The sequence below is a fragment of the Lutjanus erythropterus genome, chromosome 1 (assembly GCF_056507025.1).
Source record: "Lutjanus erythropterus isolate fLutEry1 chromosome 1, fLutEry1.hap2, whole genome shotgun sequence".
Classification (NCBI taxonomy): Eukaryota; Metazoa; Chordata; class Actinopteri; order Lutjaniformes; family Lutjanidae; genus Lutjanus; species Lutjanus erythropterus.
The window spans coordinates 22,544,713-22,563,889 of NC_139317.1; the positions used below are offsets into that span (position 1 = coordinate 22,544,713).

General features: G+C 37.8%; 1 protein-coding gene across 1 annotated transcript in view; it reads right to left on the bottom strand.

Moving 5' to 3' along the window:
- galnt18b (UDP-N-acetyl-alpha-D-galactosamine:polypeptide N-acetylgalactosaminyltransferase 18b) overlaps positions 1-19,177 on the bottom strand; it is a 109,526-nt gene that overhangs the window by 20,017 nt on the left and 70,332 nt on the right. The window contains exon 7 of the mRNA XM_084717027.1: positions 1,034-1,219. Coding sequence (XP_084573153.1) covers positions 1,034-1,219 — 186 coding nt within the window. The remainder of the gene's footprint in view (positions 1-1,033; positions 1,220-19,177) is intronic.

Consider the following 19,177-nt stretch of genomic DNA (forward strand, 5'->3'; position numbering starts at 1 on the left):
TGGGAATTTTATTGCCTGGTGGTTAAAATGCATGAAACAGAACTCTGTGTCTTTCTGTTTCCTGTCTGCATACTGACTGTAACCCATCTAGAAAAAGCTAAATGCTAGAAGACATAATTTTTACATTAAAAACATGGCAAATCCAAACGGGCTGCTGATTATATACCACAGAGCAGTTGTTCTGCACATGGTATTTTAACACTGCATTTTAAAGGTAGTCACAAGGGTTGAGCTGTGCATTCAAAAAACTGTCCTTAGTCTTCTTTGGTGCAGTAGTCAGGGAAAAAGTTCCTATGCAGTGAGGGGGGATTCACACATAGGAAACAAAGAAACCTGAGTCAAAATATTTCTGTTAAATTCATTCAAAGGCTGTACAGACATTGATAAAGTGCTAGAGTGCATAGGGTGCAGACTTTTCAGTCCATGTCGAACTTTTCTCAGTGCAAAATTAAGCATGCATGATGAATCGCCCCATTTAAGGATTACTCTACAGGTGCACCAAGTCAATGATCTAGAGCTTGATTAAACACACAAGAAGCCAATTACCAGCAGGTGAGGTCATTACAAACGCATTATAACAATATAATTATGTAGCATTGACACAGTCTCATACACATACTGATAGACATTCAAATGTTAGCTTGTACACTGAGTCACTAATATTAAAATACATGTAGGACTCATAGAAGACAGTTCATATCTGATGATCCATAATCCTTGTGGTGGAAATGTAGATGAAAGGTTGACAAATAATCAATGAATCTACTAATTGCTGCAGCTCAGAATTAGATACGACCTGTTTTCTGTGACAGTAATTGTACTTCTGAAACTTGATTTTGAGTAATTGATTCATTTGGTGATTCTGATTTCAAATAAACACAAATATATTCAAATATTTCTAATAAATACACAGACACAGAAAATTGCATTTGTGACGCCAATGAGATACATTGAATGCAATCTGTCATCCGTGACTTAAACTTGTTAGAAAAACAAAACAAAACAAAAAAACATGATTACCACTATCACTCACCTCCATGGGAATATTCCAGGCCATGTATACATGGCTCTTAAACTCATCCATCCAAACCTCTGCAACTCTGAGGGCATTTCGCCGCACATGAGACGTTAGATCCTCAGTGTAGGGTTTGTGAGCACGCTCTATGTGGGCGATGCGAGAACATGGCAGGACCTCAACACTGCCACCACACTGCCACACCTGTAAATATACAGAGAAAAGTGAAGAAACTGTCACTGAAAGTAATAGCAACAACTTTTTTTCAATTTTTAATTGTTCAGTTGAAAATGTTCTGTTGTGGCCTCAGCTGTACCAAAGTCTCGCACGTGATACTAATGTAGTTAGGTCTTCTGTGGGCTGCTGAAATAATGTTTTAAGTTGAAATAAAAGTTTCTAAAGCCCAGTTCCTTATGATGTCAGGGAACTAAAATCTGATGAAAAACACAATTTTACTACTGACTTATTAATTTGACGAAATATGTTTTTTCTGTGTAGAGCTATAAATCCTTGTTCTTTTCCATTATTCCGTTTCTCATCAATCAAAATAAAGTTAAAGCCTCTTTTTTTGCAGTTTTTAGTGCATATATTTCTGTTCTGATGATAAGACATAAATACAGACAGTTACTCAGTTGGCGAGCAGTTAGAAGATCTCTACACAGTAATTGCAGCAGGCAACAGTGGCATCATTTCTAGGCTGCTTAAAGCACGTTTTGGCCAACAAGCAGAGGCCCCTGATCACCTCTGCAGCCTAGTGTATCCTTGACAGTGAGGAAAGAGTCTCTGTGGTGGAAAACATTAATGTCCCAGTGCCCAGGAGGGAAAGCCTGGGTCCTTGATGACTAAAAGCCAGTGGCACTAACTCCTCACATAATGAAGACCTCTGGGAGGCCCGGGACCCTAGTGCAGCACAGATCTCTGCAAACGTTTCCAAGCAAATGGTGACGGGTAACGATAACAGATTCCTTTATAGAGAATGAAGGGAAATTTTATTGAATTCATTTTGTCTGCATGCAATAACATTTTCTGTAATAGTTTTGCAGCATCATATGCATGTGCAGGCTGGAGGAGTAATGGATTGCATGTAATATAATCAGATTGCAGATACATTTAGTAAAAACGGGGATGATTAGCAAGACATGCATTGTAAAATAAAGAATGATGTACTACCGTTTGCAGAGTGCACAAATTACAACACTTACAACACACAACACTCTGGTCTCAGTGAAGCCATGGCTGTCAATTCATTGTCATGGCCTCTAGTGAAAAAATAGACATTATTTGGTCTTTAAATCAGAAAAGAGGCACAACATCACAGTATAGTGCAAGTTCTGTCTTCAGCTATGAAGAACTCAACATCTAATTTAAAGTAATATTTACAAGAAAGACCCAGCGCTAACATTAACGACAACCACTAATGTTAGTTACACAGACTGACTTCTAATGTTAGCTACACAGACCAACCACTAACATTACCTACAAAGAGATCCAGTTAGCTGGATAACCTGTAAAAACTACTATGACTAAAAAATATTTTGGGACTGCAGGTGGTGATGTTGGTGACCAGGATGGTGTTTGGGAATAAGCTGCTACTAGTTTACTTTAAGTTTGTGTGAATAGCATACAGTACCTAACAAAGTACATTTAAATGTGCATAATTACTGCCATAGTTGGACAAACAAACCTGACAATGAACATAAAATTCCATTAGGGTCAACAATTTCACCATATCTGGTACTAAGGTAATAAAAAATTAACAGAAGGTTTTCCTGTTTCTGTTTGCAAACATTATGTTTTGTATACATTGCATGCATACTGTACATGCAGCAAAGACCAAAGAAATCTATGTCGTTGCCTTTTTTATATTGTGCATTTTTACATTCACTGCTTATACACTTAATCAAATAGTTCCCTCTGTACATTTCAAATCAACATGTAATCAAGAATTAAAAGTTTTTGTTTATTTCTGTAAATCCATTTGATTTACATTCTTATTTACATTTGTTGCTGTATTATTTAATCACTCATATGAGTTTTTAACATTTCAGTTCATTAACATCAAAACATCCAAAAGTACATGATTTTTTGAATCAGAAAAACTTTGAAAAGAGCTGTGTGACAATTAAGCTCTGAGGTAAATGAATTGGAAAATTAGGCCGTACAATGCTGCTGATTAGTATCTGAAAAATTTGAACGCTATCTGAAAGCAATTCACAGACTCCACAGAAGCTATGAAGATGTGCTCTTCTGTTTAAACGCTCACATTTGAATGGGGTCATCAAAGGAGATGTCACTACCAGAGCCAGCGGAGGATGCTCAAAAATCACTTTAATGTGCTGAGCTTAACATCAGTCCAAGACGCCCGGTGTTTCAGTCTGAATATGGTTGAAATCATCATGCTGTGCTATTATGTGAGGACCAAATAGCACAGCTGACAGCCTTCTGAAGTAAAATGTACCATCTCCATCACAAGACTCGCTGCCAAAGAACATATCCACTGTTTGATGCAGATGTGCATCAACAAGGATGAACAACAAACATCAGATGAGACATAGACTGCAGATGTGATTGGGACACTAATGACAGGACATGCTCCGTGGCCACTGAAATGTCTGTCAAGCAGATGTGGCCTTGACCTGTTTCAAGTCCTGTCTTTGTTTTAATTAACTATCAAACTAAATATCAAAAGCAGAGCAGGTATTTGTTTTGCAACAGTAAACCCTGAACTTCTTTGAGCTTCTGCAGTTAGATACAGTTGGCAATCAGCTGAGCTTTATGTGCATAATGATCATTTGCACACATACTCACACATGTTCGGGGGGATGGTGGGTGTTAACAGGCAGCAGGAAAAGGCTGAACATATATTTCTGCAGTGAACTTTTTCTGGGAGGCAGTTGATCAAAATAACAATATAATATACATCTTGTCTTTCCTTGTGTTTCAATCTTAGGGTGGACAGAAGTGAGTTTGTCATCTCAGCCTGAGTAGATATTCTACATGTAACACTGAATTAAATACTTATTTAAATTCAATGTTGCAAGAGAAACTGGTCAGTTGTAGTGACTGCAGTGGTGTTCTCACATCACACTGAAACTCCAGATTATCAACTGAGGGCCTGACTTACTAAAGGTCTGCGTATGTAAAAACGTGAGCAAACTTGATATCACCCGCAAACAAGTGTGCAAGATGATCTACTAATGGTGCGCATTGAGGATTGTGTCTTTCAAATGTGGCAGGACAGCACACGCTGTCCATTTAGTATGTTTGCCTTAATGAATATGCGAGATGGGATGTTTCAACACTAGCATGCAGAGAAAATGCAGTGCCTGTGATTGTGACTGCTTCTGTATTTAATGTGTTTGAAAGGAAGGTGCTAATTGGCCCAGCGGTGCGCACAAATGGCTGCTATTATTGTTGCAAGGAGGAGACAATCTGATTTTAAGTCATTTCCATGAGCTGTTTGTGGGATGCATTTATTTTTATTTTCATTCAATACTCTGTAACGCAGAAACTTAACATTCACAGCCACAGTGGCCTAAAGAAAATTAACACTAACCTTTATTATGTCGTACGTATGCCAACATTACATTTTGAAATGTTTTTTTTTTTTGGCAGGTTGTGCATCTCTGGCCTCAGCGTGCTCCCGGCTGCATTGCTATGGGACCGCTTAGATTGAAAGACCTCGCCATTGCCTCTACCCTGTCTTCAATCGCTCTTGCCAGGGCATTTATGACCATTGTCAGACCAGATACAGCACTGACCAGCTGCCTGGTGTGTGCGACAATGAGTCCCAAGTGGCTCAGCTCACAGCTCGCACCTCCTCTGCACTGGATGGATGTATTATAATAATAATAATAATAATAATAATAATAATAATAATAATAATAATAATAATTATTATTATTATTATTCACTTTATGTCTTGCCATCTTCACTTAATTTCATCTGTTGTTCTTCAGGTTTTTTGCTGTAGCTCAACAATATGTTTATTTGCCTCTTCCACTAACACCTCCACCACCATTCTGCTTGCCATCTGAACTCCCCATGGGGGAAACCTGGAGATCTGCTGTCTCCACAGTGTTTGCGCCTGTTGTCATTTACGTAATTACTTAGTGGATCACATGCAAAACACACACACCAACCAAACATACCATATGTTAGAATGTACATGCAATTTAGCACTCTTTATTTTGGATCCTTATAATTTAGGCCCTGACAGTCTGACTCATTTGCATGTTAACATGGAAAAATATGTCAACAAGTTAAGACAAAGGTCTTTGTGTGTCTGCTAGTTGATGCTGATGATTTCATTTAACTGATTGGTAAATTGACAGAATATTAGTCGCCAGCGATGATCATAATTGATTTACCATTTTTCTAGCAAAAAAGACAAAAGGAAGGTAGAACTTTTTATCATTATTATTAGAGGAACTAGTGCACTCAGCAGGGTGCAGATCTCCACTGGGTATATCTGGGGGCATGTGGGTGAGGAACAGGAAGTGCGGGGCAGGCTCTGTGTCCAGCATGCATTCATGAAGGTGGTGGAATGAAGGGAAACAGCATGCAGATTACATTATCAAGGTGTAACTGGAGAAGACAGACTCACAGACTCAAACAAATCTCAGACACAATGTCCAAAATAAAAACCCTCTCTATCTACCAAAGAAGAGCTGAAGCTCATTCAGTTGTCCATGCTGGCTCCCTTACAGTCAAGATGACGACAAAAATAACAAAAAAAGGGGAATTAAGTATGGAATTAATCTACAGATGCTCAAGATGAGACCAAACGTTTCTGTGGATATCAGTTTCTGAATCATGACAAAGGCCAAAGTGTGGCCTTTGCTATGTCGTATTGTAAAATAGCAGAAACAAGATTACTTTGTTTAGCTTGTTAGCATGCTAACATTAGCTAATTAGCACTAAACACTGCTGAGGCAAAAAGGCATGTCATTGGTTTTTCAGGTATCCAGTCATCAACACGATTGACAAAATTTCAATTTTGACCTGATGGTGGTGCTTCATGGAAAGTCAGAACAGCACCAAAGTTATCAAAACTCATCCTGTGATGAACGTGAAATTTCACGATAATCCATCCAATAGAACTTATCCTCTGGGAACCATGATATCTGTGCCAAGTTCCACGGTAAATTCATCCAACAGCTGGACCAAAGCGATGGACTGACCGGCTGTCCCCACGGCGGTGCTGCTAGCGTGGATAAAATCAACAGAAATTAATCAGTTGCCGTCTTCTTCCCTCGAACCCAACTAAAGTCATGACTTTGGAGATTTATTCAAGCTGAAAACGACGCAGTAAAACATTGGGACAATTGTGCCAGCACTTTCTAAAACATAGTCAATTACAGCTTGGATTCTGCCTCCATTCTTCAGTGTCAACTTTCCTTTCTGACAATGAAACAAATTTTTGCCTGCGTGACGCCTTCTGCAGTTAACCACTAATTGTCTGCTGCCTTTTTCCCAAATTAATCACTAGAAATGGGTAATTACTGTCAAGAGAGACGTCTGAGTCCTCCATTACGATGGAGGGCTGCATTGTTATTCCACTCAAAATACAACAATTTTATACAGATGGATATTCCTAATAGCGCACTCCCCTCAAATGATCAAATGCACCGTCTAATTGGCAAGGTGACTCATAAAATGTGTTTTCCTGTGCGGAGAGGCGGAAAGAAAGGCTCAACAGCACTGCAACAAACGATTACACTACATTTCACTCCATGATGCTGTTGTGACCATGGACGATAGACTGCACGTCCACGTTGTCAGAAAGCTGTGAAGTACACTCTCACCCTACAGTCGTAAAGGTGCTAACTAGAACCATACAGGGTTCTTCAACTTTTCTCCACAGGAGACCCTTTCTGGTTCCTGGAAACTGATAGATTTCTACTCCTAGAATCATGAAAAACACTTCTTTGAGAGGTTATACAGAGAACCCTTCTATGGTTTAATGGTTCCACCCAGAATCACTCCCTGGGGGTTCAATCCAGAACCCCTCCATCTTCTAGGGGTGTTAACAAGAACCCACCATTCTACTAAGAGCCTTTTTATATTCCAAGGTTTTCATCTAAAACCAACTCAGGGGGTTCTACCAAGAACCCTTCCATATCCAAGGGTTTTATCTAGAACCCAGTCAGGTGGTTTGACTGAGAACCCTTTTATATTATGGTACAAAGAACCCATGAAGAAAGAGTTCTTCAACTATTTCAAAAAGAGAACCCCTCAATGGTGTAATGGTTCCACCCAGGACCCTCTCTGGGGGTTCTATCTGGACTCTGTCCACCTTGTAAGGGGGTCAGGGGTTCTAACAAGAACCCTGTTTGTATCCCATGGTTTTTTTATCTAGAACACAACCACAGAGTTCTACCATGAATCCTTTTATATTCCAAGGGTTTTATCTAGAAAACACCCAAGGGGTGATGAACGCACCCAGGGTGTTCTACAGAGAACCCTTTGATATTCCAAGAATTTCATCTAGAACACACCCAGCGGATTCCACGAGAACCCTTTTATATCCCAAGAGGAGTAACTAGAACCTACCAAAGGGGTTCTCTCCAGAACCCTTCTATATTCCAACAGTTTTAACTAGAATCTAACAAAGGCATTCTACTGAGAACCATTACTGCATATGTTATGTTACAGAGAACCTTTGACAGAAGGAGATGGAAGGATTTCTGAAATCCCTGAAGAACTCTTTCATTCAAAAAGGATTATTTGGATAAAAAATGGTTCTCAATGGAACCCTTAGTCTTCAACCCATTCTTTAAAAAAAACAGTCCTTCAGAAGAAAATTGTTTTAGCTAGAACCTCAGCCCTTCAGGAAGAACTCTTCTGGAAACCTTATTTCTAAGAAATAACAACACTTCAGACATTTGGTGTGTGTCATTTAAGGGTGTTATGATGCTTCACCCACACTGCGGCACAAACAAATCAAATCCCCACTCCACCACTTTTAATCCATGTGCGAGTCGGCTTCGTGTTATTAAGAGTCAGGTCCTCACTCCACCCATCGGCCTGACTCCATCTCAGTCAGGACAGCACAACCACTCCTCTCCCTTGTAAACTTAAAACTCATCTCCTCAAGAAATAGCTCACGTCCCCTGCTCCCACTTGTATCACACCCCTTTCTGCCATATCCTCCTGCAAATATGCTCCTGTCTAAATCCGATATTCCTCGCTATCTAGCTGCTCTTCCTCTAATTTCTTTTTGTTGAACTTTTCTGTCGCAGAAGCGTCCTCATATTACGGGAGTGTTTGCTCAGATCTATTATCGGGGCACCATCAGCCTGAGCCTAAGCTAATTTTACTGCTGCCCTCATCATAATTTGCTTTGGATAAGAGCAAGAGCTAAATACCTTTAATGTAAATCTAATGTGAGTGGAAGTGCTTTGTTCATTTTTCTGTCTACAGTGATGCCAGCTACCAAGAAGAGTGTCTAGTGGCTTACCCTAAAGTGGATTTTGATGGGAGTGCTCACAAGGTTATTTCACAAAATATTTGAGGATATGAAGCATAATAATGATGCAGTTTTATGGTGCAGAAATATGTCAAATCAAATTACACAAAATGCAATTTTAAGCTTAATGATTGGATAGTCAATCTACTTAATTATTTCATGAACTTTTTGCAACCTCTGGTGTGTGTATGGTTCGCTGCCTAAAGCCACCCAAAATCTAATTTTAGCGTGTCGAGCACTCGCCACCTGCAGACTTCAACGAACAACTGTAACATGTTTGTGTTTTTCTTCTTCACTAAGTACAGCAGCAGCTTGAAGTCACATCAGTGTTGGGTTTCAAAATTTTCACAGCCAAAAAGGACAGATGTAGATGTAGCCTGCGTAAACGGTCAAAAACCACTCCACATCTTACACTAATATTACCTAGTTATTACTATGCTCAATTATTATGGAGAGATTGTGTCCACAATGCTATACAGATCAAGCTGTATGAAATGGATTGTGTAAGCTGCAAACTTGCCCGGCAACCTACAGCCGTAACCTTTCATGACTCTCCACGCCTGTCAGTTAGCATATCATTAGCTACCTACATTTATAGGTTACAGTATATACACTGGGGATTCAGGAACAACACATCTGCCAGACAGAACCAGACAAATCTGCAAACTCATGTTTCATTTGCTCTGTCAGATACATTGGGCCTCCCTCCTGTTCAGACAGGTTTCCACCCATCCTGGATCTCCTCAGGACAAACTGTCAAACTGGGCAGCGCTGATCAAATACGAATCAAGATTCTGTCACTGCATTGTATATTTCCCATCTAAAATGTTCTCAGAAACAGATTTTAGTTAACTGTTTCGCTGTAATTTGAGAAAATTTGTGACCAGGCTGCCATTTTTGCTTAAAAAGGACAAAGAACCACCTCATCTAGCATGTGTCACTCAGGTGTCATTATGGATCCCACTGTCTCTGATTGACTTACCCTGATTGTCTTATCCTAACTCTAACCCTACCCAAACTCTACCAAATCTGTCTTTAAAGCCTTTCAAAGTTTTAAAATTACTATAAATTTGGAGTGTTAAATTTAAAATTTTCATTGTTGTAAATTGATACTGCATGCGAGAATTTTAAGCTTGACTGATTTACCAACATTAACTAAGGGGGGTGGAGCTTATCAAACAATCTGCTGACCCTTCCTTAATCCCTACCATTATTAATTATATTACTGAGGTATGAAGTGAAACATTTATTTTTCACATTAAATCAAAATTAGAATGGATTCCTCCAAAGTATTTTCCAGTCCTTAACTTGTCGAGAGGTGTAGATTTGTTTTCAGACCCTCTCTACTGGAGCATTATGGTACGGTGTTTTTCAATCAGGCTGGTGAAAATGTTTGAGACACCAGAGGATTTAAAAAAGATGATATGGTCTCGTGTCAAGCTGGGTGGACTGAGATCTGGAGAACCATGAGTTCATGCATCAGTCATGCCATGAGTCACCACAGCAAGCTGGAGGTGAGGATATTATAAGATAGGATGCATTTACATGATAAACATCATTCCCCTTAATAAAAACTGACAGATATATGAATCCCACTAGATGTAAGGATATGACAGACGCACAGCAGCTTTCTCTCAAGATATTTTTAAACAGGATACCATGAGAAAAAGGAAAAAAGTAAAGAGTTCACAAAAACAGCCACAACCTCAATGAACAATGTAAAATTCACTCAAAACAAAGCAAAACAATATGAAAAAAATGTCTTGCAAACTGGACTTTAAAAAGCTTATGCACTTGACTAAAACCTCCTTTATTAATTTAATATGAAACATGTGTTACAATGATGTTACAAGCATCCAGACAGTTTCTGATGTGAAAATGTGGTGACACCTTGTCGATGATAGCTGTCAAACTTGAAAAGAAATGCAACAGCAAAGGAATGGCATCCTTCTGCAGCTGCCTGACAAGATGAGCACAACCTCAGGAACTTTTCGACCATATCTTCCTGTGATTTACTATGCTGCTTTAGGAATTTTTCTTTTTTCATTTCATACTCGTCTGTGTATCTGAAGCTATCTGCTTTCATCTCCCAGCACCACCTCTCCTGCCTCCACCCACCACAGAAACCATAACTGACTTTAAGAAAAAACACCCTAATATTTCTCACTGCATTCATTTCAGTATTTTGTGATAAAACCCGTCACATCAAAGCCCAGACTCACTTTAAAGGTAAGCAGAGCTTCCTCTTTCACTGCCCAGAGCACAGAGCTGAAGCAGAGCAGACAATTGGCATCAAGTTTCCATTGTGTGGGTATCAACTTGCACTGTCTGCTGTCTGAAAAAAAGCAGTGCATTTCCGGTCCTTTCTACAGACATCCTGAACCATTTAGAAACAATCAAAAATCAACACCATTCAACTCCAAAACAGTTCTTCAGCAACCATTAACACACAATTACAATGGTACAGAGTTAAACATGAGATGTATTTATAGCATGAAAGATGTGTCTCTCTAACTTGATAACATCTGTTACGAAATCTAGATGTGCAATCTTGTTGATCTGAGTAATTTGCCATCACTGCTGCTAATTTTGCATATTAATTTCATCTTTGAGACTGTCAGCCTGCCAAACACCAAAAACAACCAGACAGAAGAACAGTTTCTATCCACATCACTCTCATGAACAGTTAACTTTTAAATGTCTTCATTATTAAATATGCATTCAGTATATCTTATTCACATATATCCATATACACAACCAACCCAACCCCCCAACAGAATCACTCTAACTCCCCTCCCTGAACACAGTTCCACCAAAAGTGCACATGAGCATGGTGGCATATCATAAATAAAACAAACAAAAAAAATAAAGACAACAAAGCATCCCCTCACATTCAGCCATCATCCCCTGGTCTAGGAAGTACGGTCCAGAACATATGAGATACTCTAGGTTCCACAAAATCAAGGAATGCACTTTGTATATGATAAAATAATAATAATAATAATAATAGATATTCCACAAGTAAAAGGTCACATATTACCTTATGTCATTCTGGTGGCTTATTTCAAATCCATTTTAGCACTACGACTTTACATGCAACATAGGTTGACACACTTTGCAGCTTTTGTTTGTAAGTTGTCTTGATTTGTGGGTGTGGCATTCATTAACAGAAGGAATGCCGGATTCAAATCCATTTTTTTTTTATTGAAAACCAAAATTAACTTTGAAACTAATTTCACCCAGAAATCCTGACTCTGTTCACAGGTCCATATAGTGTCAATAAAACTGCCAACATCCTTTCTACACTTAGACTATAGGCAGCTGATGTCTTTGGTTCTAAATTATTTCTGAGCTGAGGAAATGCAGCAACATGAAATGTAGTCCCTTTGCTCTATTCCATATACCTGTTCTTGTAGCTTCATCTATCTCCACCCTGAGGTCTATGAACAGTTATATTTGACATGTGGTGTTACAAAACAATGTACCTGCTATAAAAAAAAAACTTGGGTTTAACATTGGAGGGACAAAAAATGTAGGTGATGGTTGATGGTGTCGTGTTGTAAGGGGACTTTCTGTGCGCTCCAACCGGTTTGGTCTGTTTTTTTCATAGTTATTACTAATAGCCTGGGAATGGTTCTTTTTTCAGCATATTAATATCAATACTCGTGGCCTCTGGTGCATTTTTTTCCCCTTTTGATAGCCAAGTCGACCAAGGAAACAGCATGATAATTAGTGCACAAGGTCAGGTCAGTGTGAAAGGCTTCAGCTGAAATCTGACAGCAGAGACCGGCCCAGCAAATTCTTACTGGAAATGAAAATACAATATAGGAGTTGGGCGATAGGATGAATATAACAGCTATTGATTGTTTTTTTTTTTCATTGTTGTCATTTAAGTTTGATAATTTAATGGTCTGCAGAGTGAGAGCCCAGCAACGCACTTTTAATTCAGAGACCCAGTACACAGCCATTCAAACAGATGTGGAGTGCAGTGAGCTGGAATGAGAAGAAAACGGCCTGTAGAAACAGACTATGTTCATCATGGATTTATTTTGAACAAAAAACTGAGCTGGTTATTGGTTTTGGTGAGGCTGACATAATCTGCTAAGTTTGAATGAAGTGTGTTCCCCTGCTATCTTTTACCCAAAAAAATTTCTCTTTACATTGTTGCTTTGTTGTCCTCATTTTAGCTTTATGTCAGTAGTTCAAAGTTAAGTTAATAAACATTCTACAACACAAGGTTTTACAATAAAATGCAAACTGTAGTCTCTTTATGCTAAACACAAAAAGCCCCAAAACTATTATCCACGGTGGAATGTGGAGGATGAATTGAGGAGTCTTACAGCCTGAGGAAAGAAGCTGCTTTGTGGTCTATGTGCATCTTCTTGTACTTTGTAAAAGCACCGTGTGTAAGTGCATTACATTAAGAGCCAGTGGAAACCACAGTTAAACACCCTTATATGAACTGACATACAGCACATGGTTAAAAAGCTGATACTGAAGTAATAATGCTTAAATGAAAGCTAATAACCTAACATTCTGCTTTTTTTAAATTACGGTTTAATAATTGAATACTGTATGGACTGTGCAGATTTCTGTGTTCTGCCTAATAAATGATGACATTGATAAGAAAATTATTAGGGGGTCTACAGGGTTGATTAGACCAGTGAGAAGCAGGGCGGATGTCCCTCATTCTCGCGATGGTTATTAATTAAACCACAGAGTCATTCGACTCTAAAATAAGTTTAATATTCACTCACTTACTGACACAGCCTGTGCATCAACCAAGAACTCTCCTCCTCTGTGACATTTATAAAGATATAAAATAATATTTATATATATATTTTTACAATTTCACAAAATTCACTGGTTACTGCTTCTCAAATGTAAATATATATTGCTTTTTTTTTTTAAAACTGTTGGCTGGAAAAAATAAAATATTTTCATCTCAACTTTCAGTCACTTTGGCCTTTGTATCTTTGTGTCTTGTAATAGACGTTTTACATTTTATACACCAAATGCTAATTTATTATTCATAAATATAATCATCAGATCAAACTGGATAATAAAAAGAATCGTTAATTGTAGCCCTTACAATAAATGCTGTTCTTCTGAACACCATGCTAGTCCTGCAGAAAAAGCATCCTAAAAACCCTAAACCCTAAACTTGAATATTTGAGTTTTAGAAAGTCAAAAAAACAACAACATTAAATTAATAACCACTATTCATTCTCACTTCAATGATTTTGCTGACAAACTTTGCAAAAGTTTTGGGTTTCTAAAATTCTATTTTCAGTTCGAGTTGGGCCCAAAAGTTGAAAATCTATTGAAGATTTCCTTGAAATTTAGCATTTACTTAACTTTTTTTTGTTTTTACAGTGAATGCTGTGAGCATAAATTTCATCCATCTCCTTCTGGTTGGAGACAGGTATCTCCAAACCTAGACCAATTAAACCAAAACTATTAGCGTGGCTCAATACCTTTAGTATTAAGTAAGAAAATATGTTGTAAGTAACCCTCTCAATCCTAAAACTCCCAAATGCTGGTGGGTTAAATTGACATGGGAAATGAAGCCAGGCTGCTACATGCAGCGCTACATGCCAGTCCATGCCTTTTAATTTTTGCTGACCCTCCCTCGGCTCTGAATGCGGCCCTTGAACATAAATCACTAATGAAGAATAAATGCATATAAATGTAATTTGTTGGAGACGGGCCTGCAGTGATCCATGCAGACAGTGATGTGAAGAGTCGTAGCCTTGCATTATTAATGTATCACTTACCATCACATCATGTCTAACTGAAAATGTGGAGTTTTCTAGAAGGCTAGACAGGCTGATGAGTTTCTTGATTGGTTATTTGTGTTAGCTAATTATCAAGATACTGTCTTATTCTTCTCTTCTTCTAAATCATATCTTTAGAAATCTGACTTGCTGCACTATATATAGTCATAGGAAACCACTGGCTCACAAGCAAGAACTGATGTCTTTCTAAATATAAAACAAAGTCCATCAAAGATTGGATATTCAACATTTATATCCACTGTCTGAATCCAGTCTAAAACTCCACAGAAGAGTTTGTTGTTTTCTTCTTTTTGCAGACTGACTCCGTGTCCAGAAGCAACACTATAAAGAATTTAATTCAGCAGTATTAATGACAAGTATCTCTTGGCATGCCTGTACTGGGAAAATCCCACCAGTTGCAACCACTTGAGAGGTGCTTATTACAAAAAAAAAGAAAAAAAAAGCCTGCAGTCTGAAAACAGACGAGCACAGTTTTGCTGTGTCAACGTTAAATTGAACCCGCTGAGAACAAAAATATCCTTTTGACGAGGGACTTGATTTATTTTTTAATCTAAACTGTTTCCTTCCTCCTCACAATTGTTGTCATCAGCACAAAAACTATGAACCTGAGACAAGATAAACATTCAGACATGCTGGCATATTGTACCCAAACTCCTGCTCAGAAGATAACACCTTCACACAATCATCGAGCAAGTTCTCTACCTACACAATGACCTTTACCAACACCTCATACACAAGACCATGAGATGTGTTTTCATTTAAAATAGAAACATGAAAATAATACTTTCTCTTCCTGATAACAAAGAGTCAAATTTGAAACTAAAATTTCATACTCATGACTACACCCATTATTATTACTTACTATATTTAAGGAGAAGTATGTAAAATATTTACCGCAATAAATCCTAAAATGACCATGATATGTCATCAGAGATTAAGGAAACATGCCAAGTTGAAATAGTTGCTACTCTGACAACAACACTACAGCCACAGTGTTTCCCTTTGAAATTCGCCGAATTGGTGAATGTGTTTTATTATTATTATTATTATTATTATTATTATTATTATTATTATTATTATTATTGTTATTATTATTATTAATATTATTATTATTATTATTATTATTATTATTATTATTATGGGTCCAACTGCAGTACTCATTTTGGACACGCATACATATTGCTGTATTAAAGGAGTTTTTAACTGGTTATGAAGTAGTCTCAGTTTAATACTAATCTCTATATGACCTACATAAGCAAACGAGACCAGCAGCGACAAATGTGACTATTTCTTTAGTTATTCTTGTTGCCTGCCACTGGGTCAGATTCACCTTGAAATCATCAACATATTTCACTTGTTTTCTTGTAAAACAGGCAGTCTTGCAATATACTAACTGGCTGTAGTGACTACAGTATTATTCAATAGTCAGTAATAACTAGAGACATGAGATTTCTTTATTAGTACTCAACAACAATTTAATGTTGATCTTTCCCTAACCTTAATTGAAGTGCTTTTGTCACAGGAGGATGGACACAAACCTCTGACTGTTGTTAAAGTCCTGTAGTTTGTACAGCCACCATCCACCCCAATCACCTCCTCATGAATCCAGTGCCTTATATAAACGTATTGTTCCAAAGAATATTTATGAAAATGATTAGTAATATACAAACATAATTTCTAGGTGACAGGATTGAAATGAGATGAAATGATTTACACCATCCGGACCAGAAGAGCCTATAGTTACATTTTCCCAGGAAAAGTAACAGTGGGTAGTGATTTGGCCACTTAGGAAGAAACAGGAGGGAATTTTTCTTCAGATAATCTTATTTTTATGTTATATTTTGTGCTTATGGAAGAGGAAATGCTTTTGTCCACAGGGGCCTCCAAAATCAACACAATGTGAAAGTTCTTTGTAGGCAGTTTAAATATTCACATTACTTGGAGCTGTGTGAGCTTTGCAGGGTTTGAGGCCTTGATGTATATTTGAGGTGGTATAAATATGGAAATGAAGGCATAGCACTTTCATATCACAATACAGTAAATATGACTTTATGCAGGATAGAATGAAACCATGAATACCATTCCAGAAAGAAGTTAATATTGCACAAAGCCACATACTGCCACCAAAACCTCATCCGGCGGGTTTGACGTCTACCAGATCCGTCAAATCTGATCCATCCTCTCCACGGGGATCCATGTTCAGGCTTTAGTATTCACTGTGTGCAACTCAATCTCCCATCCAGAGAGTGTCTAGAAAAACTCTGCTACCACAACTCATCCACTCTGCTGCAGCAGCACTGTGTTCAGTGATGCTCCCCAAGTCCTCCTCTTATCAACAACACTATAAAGGGAACCGCAACTCCTGTTTGCTCTTCCTCTCCTGGATGAGGTTTGTCACTGCTCCAGCTGGTCTTAACATTTTGATACAATGGTGAAATGATTAAATGATTTCCCCATGCCAGTTAAAACAGCTAAGCTCCCAACCTCAGCTCCATCAACTGTCTTTTCAATAAATTACTCAACTCAAGAACTATTTTGTGACTGCAGGGTGTAATTTTGCCTGGTTTTACATTTAGTTAAAGAGGCCATAAGAAAAGTAGCTATTAGAGTGAAATAATGTATAATACAATTGTGGACAATTATAGTATACTTAAAATAATACTGTGCACATTTGATGAAATATATTTGATCAAATCTAAATTTTATATAGTCTATAAATAAATGTTTAAAATTTTTAATCTCTATAGTAACACTTGTGAAATTTCCTATGTCTCTATGATAACAGATAATTGTTCTTTAAAGTATACTGTAATGATATTTTTTCTCAGAAGTAATGTGGAATGATAGTGATACTTTAGTTAACTATGATCCTTATGTAGCTGTAATACAGCACTAACAACTGTCTTTATTTGTATAGCTTATTTTCAGGAAACAAAGGTTGAAAATGTGCTTAAAAAAGCAAGACAAGCAAAGAAAAGATACCGGGGCAGAAATTTCATGGGGGCCTTGACAGCCATGGCTGCCGTGTCCCCTCAGTTTGGCCTTCATTCTTTTAACCGGTTAAGGTATGACTCGCTGTAACTTTGCCTGAGAAAACGTAAACACAGACTTGTTTCATCTGAATCCAACCTGGTGGCAGCCATTAACACAACTATATAGAAATAGCTGATCCTTTTGCAGATGGTCATATAGAGGCATCAGTATTAAACTGAAACTGTTTTCTATCCTCCTTGTAATATCTTTAAATTCATTTTTTTTATTATTTATCCCTGGCATTTGGCCTATGTGCCTTCAGAAAATCGGAGACCAAATGGCCTTGGCCCTTAAATAATGACATTCCAGGCCTGATGGGTCCAAACATAATTTAGATAAAAAATTAAAGGTAGTGTGGTTTTAAAAGCCTAATTATAAGTTCAGGAATGTACTCTGGAGCTCTGCCATGTACCTTGCAGTGTAATTAAAATAAGTTTAAAATCAATTCTAAAACAAAAGAGGCAGAGCAATGAAGCTCATCAGAATATTGTGAGTGGACGGATGTTTGTTTTTTAGCAGTTTACTGTTAATGTACACTTGAGGAAATATTGCAGTAATATCACAAGTGTCCTCGTTACTGTAAATCACTGTCAGTTTTAGGATTTCATTAAGACTCAAACAGCATTTCTATAATTAACTGTGCAGATGTTATATTGCATGAAGCTGTGGTGTTTCTTCTGGTGCTACATTACTATTCACACTACCTCTGTCAGACAAAAGACTTTCTCATTGATTGTCTTGTTGGTTTGAGATTACGCAGTGGGGTTCGATAGATTTTCAGCAGCACTGGGGTCATGAAACTCAATCAGTGCTCTTCTACAATTACTGCCTGAGTCATTATGGCAGAAGTTTTGGTATTCATCCTGTGTGATTACGCCCTACTCTACATCCTTTGTACCTCTCGAATGAGGGAGAAAGTCAAACCGGAAATGTAGAAAGTGAATAACTGACACACAGTTTCATGCAGCTTTTTGTTTTTTTCTGACATGTCAGTCATTTATCAGTGGTTAATATTAATCTGAATGTGGTCATGTCCTCTGTTTTAATTTCATTTACCTGAGATTTGTGTTACAATATAATTATGTTATTATGAACAAGATCAAACATATTATCCACTGCGCAGCAGGACAGGGTCAGCACCTTGCTGTCAGACAACCTATTCTGATCAGAAATTTAAGCTTGTTAAATTACTTTTTCCAAATCAAGCCGACTTCTTTCATAAAAACACTAATTTTACCTCACAGAGAAAGAGAGTTGCTGGGCTACCACTGCCACGACTGGTTAGTTTGCGAGTGTAATGACTTGGGTGAATCTAAAGTAACCCTTTAAAACACAGAATAACACAAACACCAAAATAATACAAATTAACTTACAAATTGAGCCATTGGTAGACCAGCAGCTCCTGTGGCAGTGTGGGGACAGCATTTAATGAGTTCTCCCATTGGAAAGAGCTACCTGAGGTTAAGTAGTTAAAGTACACTTAAACCAATATTGATCTTTTTTTGAGGTGACTAAAGTGTGTTTTACAGCTGACAGCAGTACATTACGTAGCTTCCTACACGATACTGCTGACGCTTCTTCAAACCACCATGTACTGCAGGCAGTACACTGACTATGGATAACACATACGGCCACACTTAAAAAAAAACTGAGCTATCCCTTCAAACAAAAAAACAAATGAAATGTTGAGGCTAAAGTTAAGTGAGCCTATTTAAAAAAGCTGACATGGATAGATTTCAGATTATTATATTATTTCACTGTTTTAAATCATGTTGTTCTGCTGCTGTAATATATTACATATGTTGATGCTAATAGGAGCGTTGGAATAGGAATTGGAATAAATATGTTTTGTCTTTATCA